Genomic DNA, 14,485 nt, shown 5'->3' with positions numbered 1-14,485 from the left:
AAGGCTTCGTTTGGATATTCTTAAAAACGTAGTATAGTTAAATTATACTATGCCGGTAAGAAAATTATTCTGTAATTTTGAAGTATAGTTAAACTATATTTTAAAAAATAGAGTAAAATTATAATACACTCTAAGCAAAAAAAAGAATTTCACCATTCTAAGTTCTAAATTTCAACATAGATTTTAAATTTTAAATTTTATAATTTAATTTATATTATATTTTTAAATTTTAAATTTTAATTTTAAATATCAAAAATTAAAATTTTAAACTGTTTGGATGCGCATTGTGCAATTTCACGAGGTATTTCTAAATTTTAAAATTAAAAGTCAAAATTCTAATATTTAAAATTTCAATGAAATTTAAAATTTAAAATTTAATATGTGAAATGTGAAATATGAAATTTTAAGATTTTAAATTTTAAAATTTTAAATTTTAAATTTTGAATTTTTTATTTTAAAATTTTAAATTTAAAAATTTAAAATTTAAATTTAAATTGCACAATGCGTATCCAAATAGTTTAAAAATTGAACCCGTAGAATTTTTTAAAATTACAATATTCTCTATTTCATTTGGAACAAAAATCACAGTTTATAAATTCGGTGAAAATTTTTTTACTGTGCATCCAAATAAGCCCTAAATAACGTAAAAATCAAAAGTGTGAAAGGTGAGCTTGCATTTTTTTTTTTTTAATTTTTTTTCCTAATTGGCTTCGGGGGAGTTTTTAAGTTTTAATCAGGGAAATTTATATAAACGAAACAATGGAAGTGGGCATTCACATTTGAGATTATTTAACTTCTATTTGTCCCAATTGATGCATCTGAGTTTCAATTTCTACATCAATCGCGTCGTTCCATTGTTACTTTATTGCCCCAAGTAACTTTTACAAATTGAAAATTTAGTGCTCCAAGTAACTTTTACAAATTGGAATCAACAAATATATATTTTATTATGTATGGATTAAACTTAGTTTGTAAATAATGACTAATTTGAATGAATATGTGTTTCAAAATTAGTAGTATCAAGAAAATCAGTTGAAATTTTGTTTTAACCCGTGCGATATACCTCAAAGACCTTATGTGGTGCCAACTATGGCGTAAATGATTTCAGGTTGAGAGTTAACCCTCACTCGAACTAAAATTTAGGTGATTTTTTTTTTTTTTTTTTTGTCCACAGCTGTTTGTTTGATAGCAAGTTAATAACTAAATTTATTACATTTTTGTTGAAATTTTTTACATTAATTATAATTAATTTTTTAAAATCTTTTTTTTCTCTTTCTTTGTTGTAATAATCTTCGACGTCACTCGGAGAAAGGACAATAATGATATTTTGAAAAAAAAAAAAGTTATAACTAAATAATATTTCTCTACTCTACTTTCATAACAAAAATAAATAGGGGCAATTTATGCTGCAAATCTTCGCTACACGCCTCCCTTTTTTTCAAGTATTTTTATAATTAATCCGTAAGCGAAATAGAAAAATAATTTTTGTATAATAAAAATACTTTTTGTACACCCCAATCGAAATATATAGGATACGCTCCATCCATCTAAGAATAAAATATTATCCATTAATTATCTGATGTGACTAATAGACAATACTTCCATCGAAGAGATAAACAGAGTGTATATCTTACATCTAAAACAAATGTACCATCAGCATTACTAGGCTAAATAACGCTCCACTCGCATGTAATTAATAATGACAAAGAAGTTCCCAAATTGTAGTTTATCTACTCGCGCAAAAATAAAAATAAAAATAATGATAAGTCCAACTCAGCTCAGCACCAACTCCACCCAAGCAGGCCTGCCTTAATTGACTCAGATTCCAAACCTTTCCGCATCAATCAATCATGAATCACCCCCCAAACTTTCTAACGAAAAAAAGCTGCACATTCAGACATGAGAGAGGCAGAGAGCTATCTACTTCGTTACGGGAGTAGAATATTTTCAGCAAACTTAGCAATTCCCATATTTTTCTTTTCTTATTATTTGATCCAATTGTATGTGTAAGATTGAATACATCCTCAGTCTAAAGATAATCTACTTATTTAAATATAACACGCCAATGTAAATCTCATGTACTCGGATAATATATAGAAATATATCTTATCTTAAACTTGTTCTAAAGAAAAAATATTCAGTAATATTAAGCAGCTCTCAATTTAAACTATTATTATGTTCCAAAAAAAATAAAGGAAGCAGTTTCAGGGATACCGAATCACTTGTTCTAATTTTTATTATACTCTCAAATAATTATAGAGCACAAACAACAATACAAAAAATGGATCTTTATACACTTCAATACAATTACCAAATAATAAATAAATAAATAAATAAATAAACAAACAATACAACTAAGATCCGGGGAGAAATTTTGTATGTATGGGTCACCTCCGCTCCTCCCTCTTACTCTCGCGCGTAATAAGCCCTAACGGGGCCCTTCTCCCTCGTGCTCCGCGACGCCGCAGCGCGGAGATCCGATTCGGGGAACCACTCCGACCCCCGCGCCGGCGCCGGCGCCGGCGCCGGGAACTCGGATCTTGCGCGCCGGTGGCCGCCGCGGGGCGCGGGCGTCCACTCCTCCTCCTCCTTCGCCCACTCCGCCGGGCCGGCGGCGGCGGCGACGAGCGGCCTCCGGCTCCCTCCGCCGCGCGACGAGCCCTCGGCGACGGAGAGGCTCCGGTACCTGCTCCTCTCCCGCCGCCTCTTGATCGCGTGGATCACGTACGGTATCAACCCTTCCATTGCTCTTCTCCTTCTCCTCCTTCTTCTTCTTCTTCTTCTTCTTCTTTTTCCTCTCTCTCTAGATCGAGATCTGTGTGGAAATGAAGAAGGGTGTGATTAGGGTTTTCTTTTTATAGTGAGAAAAGGGGGCGAACGAACGATCACGAAAACGAGGATAAGGACAAAAACTAGGGTTAGGGTTTGTAGTGTGCGAGTTTTGTAGTTTTTAGGAATCAGTGGGAGGAGTCACGGGACCACCCAGACCCAGATCAGAGATAAAAAGTAATTTGACCAAAATTTTTCTCCTTCGCTCGTCTCTTTTGAATGTGTTTTATTACTTTTGACCCACACTACCATGTAAATATGTAATGCATGATGCTGTGTTTTGCGATGACCATCTAATAATGTTTGAAAGTTTTGATTTTTACCCCTTTTTTTTTTTTGTTTGAATAGATGTGTTTGGAATTTTTGAATTTTATTCTCTGGTGTTATATGATATAATTTGAAATATTTTGGAGCAAAACAAAAGTACTGAATGATTTTTTGAAAATAATTTGAAACATTTTCTCAATGATTACCAGATCACAGAAAATTTTTGGTGATTTAGAATTTTTTGCCTCCACCAAACAACTTGAAACCAAAGTTACTAAAATAAAAACATTAAATGTTAGTTAGTGATCTTAAAACTATCCCATATGTTTGACAACTCATGTCACGGATTTATTTATTTACAATAATTTTTTCATTCATTTTAATCCATCTGGCACAAATACTAGTGGAACTGGTACTGTGAACTTTTTTTTTTTTTTTTTTTTTTCAGATCAAACAAATCAATAATTGTTAGAAGTGGTACAGCCATGTGATTCGTGTGCGAATTTTAAAATCAATTTAACAACAGTTTAACAAATTTTTCGAGAGCATGCTCATGAATTAGGGTAAACTTCAATTTGTCCATACCTAGTTTAATTCATTTTTTATTACTTTGTCATTCTATAATTTTAAAAAATATACTTAACCATCTCTTCGTTTCATCTATATTTTTTACTTTACTACCAAATAGGATAGCATAGTAAAATTTTTTTGACAACCATAAGATAGTGAAGTATAATTATCAGATAACAAATTAAAAATAAGTTAAAGCATAGAAAAATTAAGTGCAATTTTTTCAATCACATATTGACAAAGTAAAAATAAACTAAACTCTATATGAAGGTAAATTAATCTTTTACTCTATAAATTATGATGGTGTCAGTTTACTAAGATTGAATTTGGAATTACCAAAAGAATACTCACCTACGGCGAAAAATACGGTAAAAAAATATTTCATTTATTATTTTATAAAATAATATTATAAATATAATAATTTAGTTACAATATATATATAATTTTTACGGTGCCACCTAAAATGGAGGAGCACTGCCACCTAAAATGGAGGAGCACTGTTGAGCGTTTGTTTGTTTGTTTGTTTTTTTTTTGCCTTTTCTGATGTAGTTTTTATTTAGGCCACCGTTGCCTCACCTCTGTAGCCAAATTTATCTATTCAATGAATAAAGCAGGTAGCGTGCTTATTATTCTCAAAAAAATTATTTACTATTTACATTGTGCCCGTGATCTCATGAGTTTGTACGCAAACATTGACTCGGATTAAACTTGGATTAAACTTTGGCTTGCGCCCAATTGTTACACGTTTCTTTTCATAAAGCAAAATATAACTAGGAAAGATCCCTTGTTTCTAATTCTCTCACGTTTTAAACAACGCTTTTTATCGTTAGGTTCAGAATATGAAGCCTTTTTGTCTTCTATTCAACTCTACTATTTTCCTCCATGTTGATAGCACTTGACCAAAATTCCATCTTAATTAACGGGTGATTATTTTTCCTCGTAGTCTTAGAAAGTTCGAACTAGATGATTTGATTATTAAAAATAACATAACAAAATAATAGGCAAAGACTCTTTTCTTCGCGTCTGAACTTGAGACTTGCAACCGAATCTAAATAAAAACCCGAAAACTGGCGTATTTGGCCTGATCTTTGCTCGAAATTATATTAGGATAAATGGAGATTCAGCTGTTCAATATTATTCGCCCAAATCTTGAACAGTGTTACTGATTCATTAATGAATAATGGTCCATGAAACTTATATGATGCTACAACGAATTTCACGTGCGTCAATGAACCGGGAAGGATTGGGCCTATACATGATCAAGCTTTTATTAGGGGCTATTAAAGCAAAAAAAAGAGAATATTGAACCTTTAGGAGCCCACAAGTGCTACATCAATTATTTGTTTGAATAATTTTACCGTTACCGTCTTATTCGCTATCGTTATCGACTTTTTCATTATCTTCAAGCACAAATGTGACTAAACTCTTCAGTTGTTATCCTCATAAATTATTAACTTATAATGCACTTCGACCATGTGAAAAATGACGATCTCTTTTGTAAAAAGAATCAAAGAAATATTGTTGCCAAACCGCCTGGGTTAAATAAACTAACCCAATTTCTGTGAGAAAAAGATAGCACGATCTTCTTAGGTAGAAATATGAATTAACTGGAATTTAAACTTGGGACCCGAGTATATCAATCACTAAATCCTTTACCACTTGCGCTAGAAAAACAGTTACTATTATTTTTTAATCCCATGTAATCCTATTTGAAATAAACTCTAAAAAGCAAATTGTTTTATACGAAGTAACAAAAATAGTATTTTATATATATATATATATATATATTATATTATATATATATATATATTATATATATATATATAGAATTAGGCTACTATACTATTTATAGTACCGGAGTTTCGGTACTATAGTCTTGTTTTCGATCTTAGGGTATTCAAATTAACGATCCACACGGTGAAATATGATCTAGGGTATATGAAGTTCTTAGGAATAAAATTTTAGTTTTTTTCTACATCTTTTACTTAGTAAATAAATTATGTCAAAATGACGGTGAAAATTGAATAATCTTTAAATTTAAGTATAAGACTTTTAATTCAAGGTCAAGAATGTTACTCTAATCTAAATAGTTTAAAGTATTTTCTATCAAAATTTGAAGAAATTTAGATTCTTCTACACCGTTAAACTCAAACTCGCCATAGTAGCCATTGAAATTGACAATTTTGAAATGTTTGATCATAAAGAAAATCGAAATTTGAATATAAAATTTTATTTCTAAAAACTTTAAATACCCTAGATCAGTTTTTATAGTGTGGATCGTTGATTTGAACACCCTAAGAAAAAAACGAGACTATAGTACCGGAGCCCCGGTACTATAGATAGTATAGAAGACTAGCTCGCGCGCTCTCTCTCTCTCCTCTCTCTTCTCTCTCTCTCTCTCTCTCTATAATATATATATAGTACGGCTACTATACTCTTATGAGTATGATCGCCCTCGTACTCATAAATTATTTTCGATGATAAAGCTTCCGAATCGATGATCCATACCGTTAAATATTATCTAGAGTATTTAAAACTTCTAGAAATTAAATTTATAATTTTTCGATATCATTTTACCTTACGATCAAAAGGTCACAAAATTGACAATTTTTAACGGCCGGTATGAGATATTTGCTAGTTTAACGGTGAAAAAGAATCGAAATAGGTTGAATTTTTGATAGAAAATTCTATTCACTACCTAAATAAAGTTCAATAACTCCGATCTTAAATTTAAAGATCCGATCTTAAATTTAAAGATCCGATCATCTATTTTTAAGATGTCATTCGATTTTAACCGTTCATTTTATACTCGCTTGATGGACTTTATAATGATTTCAAAAATTTATGAAATTTATTTTCTACAAGTTTCAAATACTCTAGATCATATTTAACGGTGTAGATATCGTCGATTTGAAACTCCAACATCTAAAACAACTTATGAGTAGTAAGGGTTCTATACTCATAAGAGTATAGTAGCTCTACTCTATAAATATATATAAATGAGTTGAGCTAGGATACTTTTAGAAGCACCACCCACTTGGTGCTTCTAAATTTCTAACCCTTTGATCCACTCCATAATTACTAATATCCCTTAAATCAAACACTATTCAACCTACCACCACCTACCACCATCATCTCAACCTCACATCTATCCATCCAAGGGCTAGAAACTCTAAAGCACCACCCACTTGGTGCTTTTGGGAGTATTCTATCTCCACTCTCATATCTATATATATATATATAGGCTAGGGCTACTATACTCTTATGAGTATAGACCACTTGGTCTCATAAGTTGTTTTTAATGATGGAGCTTCCGAATCAACGATCCACTCCATTAAATATAATCTAGAGTATTTGAAACTTCTAGAAAATAAATTTTATAATTTTTTGAAATTATAAGAAAGTTCATCGAGCGGGTATAAAATGAACTGTCAAAATCGAACAACGACTTAAAAATGAATGATCGGATCCTTCAATTTAAGATCGGAGTTATTGATCTTTATCTATATAGTGAATATAATTTTTTAGCAAAAATGCAACTGATTTCGATTCTTTTACACCATTAAACTCGCAAATATTCTATACCGGCCGTTAAAAATTGCCAATTTTGTGACCTTTTGATCGTATGGTAAATGATGTCGAAAAATTATAAAATTTGATTTCTAGACGTTTTAAATGCTTTAGATAACGTTTAACGGTGTAGATCGTCGATTTAGAAGCTTTATCATCCAAAATAACTTATGAGTACGAGGGCAATCGTACTCATAAAGTATAATAGCCGGACCCTCTCTCTCTCTCTCTCTCTCTCTCTCTCTCTCTCTCTATATATATATATATATATATATATATATATATATATATATATATATAATGACCGGAAACTAGAGTGTAATACATGTGAAATGAAACCATTCGAGTGAGAGTGTTTTCCTTTATTTATTTATTTATTTATTTTTTTGAGAGATAGGTAGCACGCTATCCGCTTCGTTTATTTCATTTAAAAATAAACTTAGCTGGAAATATAAATTAACTAGAATTCGAACTTGGATCTCGAGTACCAACCACCAAGCCCTTTGCTACTTGGTATAGGGACGGTCGGTTGTTTTTCTTTATTATGATACTTTGATACTATGTTGGGATGTAAAACGGGCAAGTGGCAAACGGTCTGTGGGCTACACTTTGCAGGCCCGCGGCCCAGCATGGCCTAATAATTTTTTTAGTAAATAAATTATATTTCAAATATTAATATTGAAAGACTAGAAATTTTTTTTTTTTTTTTTTCCCCGCCAAGGGAGGAGGCCATTTTGGAAACTTGGATCCCCTCTCCCCTTGCGACTGGAGGTGCCACCGGTCACCGGTCCCAAGGGGGAAGGGTCTAGCCCCAAAGAAAGAAAATATTCAAGTTTTGGATCAATAACCACTCAAACAGACAAAAAAATTGAACTATTAAAAGATATTTTAATCTTTTATTTTGTAAATTAATAAATTTTAAAAAATTTTAAAGCTAATGGGCTAGCACCGTGGCACGGGCCCAACTTGTGCTATCTGGGTTGGGCGCCGTGCTGGGCCTTAGGTTTGAAAAATCCGGCTAGACACCCCTAACTAGGGATGCAAATGGATCTGGGTTGGTGGAGCTCCGCCCCGATCCGCCCCGAATGGGGTGGTAAGTGAGAACAAAAAATATAAAAAAATATAACCCGCCCCGAATCCGCCCCGATCCGCCAAGTAAATGGAGCGGGAGGTGGGAGACTCTTTTCTTCCTTCAATCCGTCCCGATCCGTCAAAAATCCGGCTCTCGCCCCGATCCGCCCTGAATGGAGCGGTAAGTGGGAGCCAAAAATAAAATGAAAAGTAACCCACCCCGAATCCGCCCCGCCCCGATAAGAAACGGAGCGGGAGGTGGGGGAACTCTCCCGCCCCCGGATCCGCCCCGTTTGCATCCCTACCCCTAACGTAAGTGGCTAGATATGCCCATAAGTATATTTATATACAATTTTGACAAAATATTATAATTTCTATTTTTTTAGTTTTTTAAATTTATAAATCAATTTTACTGTATATTTTACAAAATTTAATATTAGACACTAGAATGCTTTCTTAGATAAAGTTCAACAAAAAAAAACTGCTGGACAAATTAGAAAAAAAAAAGAGCTAAATTATAGAAAACTTTCAAGTCAAAATTCGATTTTTCAATTTTTCTTCCTATCATTTAAAAACCTACACTTTGCTCTCTTATAAAATAAAAAATGTTCAATTCACTCCCTACCGTTAGTTATCCGTTAAGGTTTCGTTATAAAATATTTTTTTATGCCAAAATACCCTCCGTCATCTCTACTGTGCTTCGCCCTCCTCCGCCTCGCCGCCTCGCCCTCCTTCACTTCCTCGCCCTCGCCCACATCTCCGTCCACGCCCACAAACACCCTTTCGCTCTCCTCTGCCGCCTCGTCTCGCTCTTGTTGCCATTGCTCACCTTTCCATCCATATCTACCTTGATTTTCCCTCTATTGTCGCCGAAATGGAGGGGTGACAAGAGTGCAAGAGGAGAAGAAGAGCAGGTAGAGAAGAAAATGGAGAGGAACCGCGGCCGATCGCCGATCGAGACGGCGGATGAGCAAGACGAGGGAGAAGGCGAAAATGGTGAGAGGCAAAATGGTCATTTTATCATCACATTTCACACTGTACCCCTTTGTGAATATTTTTTATTTTACAAAGAGACAAAGTATTGATTTTTAAATGACAGGATGAAAAAATGAAAAATTGAGTTTTGACAGCAACGTTTTATGTAATTTAGCCAAAAAAAGAGAAGAAGAAGAGATGGAGGTGTTTTTCTATAAAATTTGTGTTTAGGTTGGCATTTGTTCCTCACAAACGCGTTTGAATCATGTTCGTGTGAATATAATCTAAACATGACAGCTGCTACCTAGATGTTTAGGTTGGCATTTTATCCGTAATAGTTTGCGTGGCGGTGATATGAAGAACATGACCCTTAGGCTTCATTTGGAATTTGTGGGCATGATGTGTTACATGCGCGGAGAAACTGAAGTAGGAAAAATATTTAGTTTTTTTTAGTAAATAGTAACATCGCGGTGATCATGAGAACACGACCTCTTGGGCTTCTAACGGGATTTGTGAGCACGGCATGTTACCTGCGTGAAGAAATAGCAATAGTAACATTGCAGTGATCAGGAAAACACGACCTCTAAAAGCTTTATTTGGAATTTGTGACTACAATGCGTTGCATATACTGAGAAACTGTAATAATATATATATATATATATATATATATATATATAGAGTTATATATATATATATATATATATATATATATATATATATATATATAGAGTGTGCTTGTAAGTTTTTTACCGTTAGATCTACTTCTCGGATTATTTTTAACCATTAGATTATACTATTCAACCAACCACTGACTAAACCCTAGGGAGCCCACATCATCCTAACTGCATATCTCTTAATCCAATGGTTAAAAATCTACAAGCACCAATAACTTGATACTTTTAAAAGTATAGAAGCTCAATTTTATATATATATATATATATATATATAGANTATTGATTTTAAGTAGAATTTTCTATTAAATTTTCATCTAATTTGGATACTTCTATACCGTTGAACTTAAAAACGCATCATATCTACCATTAAAATTGTTAATTTTGGAACCTTTTGATCACTAGCCAAATGATGTTGAAAAATTAGGAAATTTAGTTTTCAAATACTTTTAATAGTATAGATCAAGTCTAACAGAGCCGATCGTCGATTTGAAAGCCGCATTATTGAAAACAACTCAGTAGCACGGAGACCTCCGTGCTACCGATAGTATACTAGCCTAGCTCTATATATATACTCTTTGTTTCAATAAATAACAACACGCTGTGCATATCGTACTTGCTAATTCAATTAAAGATTTAACTTCTGCGCACATCCCAATGCGCTTTTGCTTCGACTCTATTGGGCCGAATATTTGAGCGCTGGATCGTCAGTAGCAATCCGTCTCTTTGAGTTGACAATGCCAGAAACTGAATCTGATACCATATTATCGATCCAAACATTTACGATCTATTCGAAAAATAACCCGAAAAGATCCAAAGATGATCAAAAGTTCATTGTCCATCGATCCTCAACTCCCCCCTCCACCAGATATCACCTCAATCCACCAGATATTCCAAAGAAATCTATCCATAATCTGCAGGTATGCACAAACTTGCAAACTAGTCGTCGCAAACAACCAGGATCCTTCACTGTTAGCTGCAAAGACTAAGCTGATTAAAATATTTTCACGTTTATATCGTGAATACGGGTGTAAAATTGCACCACAAGTCCCCCATCTTTAATTAATTCGACCGAGTTAATTTCATTTTGATTCTCCGATTTTTTATTTTGATGTTCTTATTTACTATTATTTAGAGAATAAATTAGCTTACACCTCACCTGGTGCAAATTTATATCTTTTTCATCACGCACTCCAACTCTACGGTCCCAAATTAAGGACTAAAATGAAGCACAATTTTTCAAAAATTCTATTCTCGAATTAATGCCCAAATGAAACTAGACCCGAAGTGCAGGACTAGTAGTGCAATTTTCCCCTTTTGAAAATTATCCCTTTTATTATTATTATTATTATTATTTTTTGAAAGATAGGAAACACGTTACCTGCTTCGTTTATTTTATTTAGAAATAAACTTAGCTAGAAAATGTGAATAAACTAGAATTCGAATTTGGGACCTCGGATACCAACCACCAAGTCCTTTGCCACTTGCTCTAGGGACAGCCGGTTATCCCTTTTATTATTGCTCAATGATCATGTTACAAGCTACATACGTAATGATGAGTATAGGTTACATTCATATGATTGCAACAGTGGTGGTGCATTTCGAGCGACAAAGACATGCAGAAACTTGCTCACTTCGGGACAGGAACTCACTTGATCACATGCGTTCACATCTGCTTGGACATGAGAGAGAGGAATCTTTGGATGAGAGTGAGAGCGAGAGATTCTTGTGGACGCAGTTTGAAGGGCTACTAAAAGCCGCGCCATGCTTATGGTCAAGGGCGCATTTGTGAACGAACGACGATCACCGGCGACCTTCTCTGTCAGGATAGATGATCGACCTTCTCTGTCACGGCAGCGGTAGGTTTCAAATGAAAAAAAAACCTTTGGTTTGACAAAAAAAAAAAATTATAAGATTGAGTCTATATATAACTTTTGTTTGAATTTATGAACATCTCCTTCGATTATATCTATTTTATTTATAAATTATTTTTTATTTTAGAGTTGAGAATTTAGCTTGCTAGCTGTTCGGAAGCCAGTTTGTGATCGGTTCGAAATAAGCTTAAGATCGATCGCTCTTTTAATAAACGAACCGAACACGAGCTGATATCAGCTTGTTTGTGTTTGGCTCGTTGATAGTCCTGCTTTATCTACCAAATCATAACAGTGCAGATCGGTCCGCGGAGATGATATAAATTATGATTGGATAATTTTTTCAAGTATATGGACAAATTAATCATTTGAAAATTCCTGCATTATATTCCTAAGTACATTAATAATATATAAAAATAGTATTTTGAGGGACCACATTACGTTTCAAGAAAGAATAGGACGAGAATTGCAATAGGCTTTAGCTATTTAGTTCATCAGCAAGGTACAATTATTGGAAAATACACAGATAGTCCCTGAATTCTTATTACAATTTCAAAACTTTTTTTTTTTTGTTATTATTCAAGCATCAGCTTCTGACAAGCTTCACTGAATTTTCAAGAAAAACCAAAAAAAAAAAAAGAAAGAANAAAAAAAAAAAAAAAATCAAGAAAATCTGACTTGTAAATTTTGTTTACAGTAATGGATGACCGAAAAATAAGCCGAGTCGGTAAATTAAATAAAATTTCTAATTCAATGATTTTTCACTTCTATAATAATAGAAGAATATATTGTTGGAGAGTTTCAGTCCGGTCCGTGACCTATGTGAGTTCGAGATAGGAAGTTCGAATCCATCAATATATATCAATTACTTATTTTCTTATTAATTATCCGATTATTTGCGAACTCTTAACATAAATCGCCGATCGATCAATAGTTTTCGTATGTCTGCAACTTAGCTGTAGATTCTGCAAAGCTGTCACAATTGCATTTGCAAGATTAAGACAAATTGTTTGAACCTTATAAATTAAGTTTCTCGAAATGGTCCCAATTTGGTCTCACCAGCATTCTAATATTGTTGGCCCAGAAAAATAAAAACCGAAAATTCTGCCCCTGTTTTCGTCGAGATCACTTCTCTTGACCAATGGAATCTAAAAAAGTAGTCGGTAGAGACAGCGAGAGAAAGCGCCTCTTGTAGTAGCTGTTAGGAGACGAAGGAACAATCATGTTGACGATCTATATATAGATAGAGAGAAAGTTCGGCTACTATATTTTTATGAGTATGATTTTTTTTATATTTATAAATTTTTGGTCTTTAAATCTACTCGTTTGATCATTTTTTATCCGTTGGATCATACTATTCAACCAACTACTCACTCAATCATAGAAAAATATTATCATCCTAACCGTATATATCTTTATCCAATAATAAAAAATTTATGAATACAAAAAAACTTATAGCCTACATATATATAAATATACATATATGTATAAAATGATGGAAAGATAAAAACAAATCAATGGGGCCCTCGATTTTTATAGTGATGGTGATTATTTTAGAAAGAATGGGATGAGATCAGGTGTTGACTTATTTCTAAAGTTTCTGCAAAATATTTTCGATTTTTCTATATATTTTTTAGTATAAACTTTAAATACCTCCTATGGTTTCATACTTTTTCATTCTATGATTTAAAATGTATCAAGTTAGCCCATATTATTTTGCAGTTTCTCACTTTAGTATCATGTGGTTTAAAGTGTATCAAGTTAGTACCTTATGATTTTATTTTTCTCTTTTTATTATTCATTTCACTAATTTTTTTCGTTAAATCAGTGAGAAAGTTAAAATTAAAGAGTACTAAAATGAATATTTGATAAACCTAGATAGGGTATCTGAAGTTTTTTGTATATAATCTAACAAAATATTAACGGAGGAAAAAAAATCAGTGACAAAGTTAAAACAAAAGGATACTAAAGTAAATATTTGATAAATCTAGATAGGGTATCTGAAGTTTTTGTATATAATTTAATAAAATATTAACAGAGGAGCTGACGAAAAGAAAAAAATAAAATCACAGACTACTAAATTGATGCACTTTAAACCATAAGATACTAAACTGAGAAAGTGCGAAACCACATAGTACTAAATTAATACATTTTAAATCACGAAATACTAAAGTAAAAAAATACGAAACCACAGAAATTGTATTTGAAGTTTTTTCTTTTTTTATTTTATTTTGTTGAACATGTCATTCCTTTAAAGATTCTTATATCCCACCAACCCCCAACAATAAGGGTCCATTAAGGCATCAAATTTTTCCATTCAAATAGGGACATCAATGATTCACTGATGTTGGTTTATCCGTAAGTGATTTTTAAATTAAAAATATTTTTCAGTTAAACTGATCACGATCTAAAAATTAATTTTTTATCTTTGCTTGTTTGATAAAAAGTTAATAATAGCTTTAAAACTGTAGTTATTTCTTTTTTTCTATTTATTATATCGAAAATTTTCACATCAATAAATAAAAGAATAAAGAAAAGTTACATCAGTTAATTTTGTATTAATTTATTTGTCTCTTTCTCTTTCATAATTTATTTCAACACGTAGTTAATTACGGTATTTCCAAAAAGTATAATTACTGGTAATATTTAATTAACGGCAGA

General features: G+C 32.6%; 1 protein-coding gene across 1 annotated transcript; it reads right to left on the bottom strand.

Moving 5' to 3' along the window:
- LOC109708729 lies at positions 2,203-2,970 on the bottom strand. Its single transcript, XM_020230551.1, has one exon. The coding sequence runs from the start codon at positions 2,743-2,745 to the stop codon at positions 2,407-2,409; it is 339 nt and encodes a 112-aa protein (XP_020086140.1). The 5' UTR covers positions 2,746-2,970; the 3' UTR covers positions 2,203-2,406.

Source organism: Ananas comosus, linkage group 1, assembly GCF_001540865.1.
Source record: "Ananas comosus cultivar F153 linkage group 1, ASM154086v1, whole genome shotgun sequence".
Lineage (NCBI taxonomy): Eukaryota > Viridiplantae > Streptophyta > Magnoliopsida > Poales > Bromeliaceae > Ananas > Ananas comosus.
This window is presented reverse-complemented; position numbering and strand designations above follow the sequence as displayed.

Bases quoted from the DNA above. Each gene is read 5' to 3' on its own strand.
- LOC109708729 (XM_020230551.1), bottom strand. From the start codon at position 2,745: ATGGAAGGGTTGATACCGTACGTGATCCACGCGATCAAGAGGCGGCGG.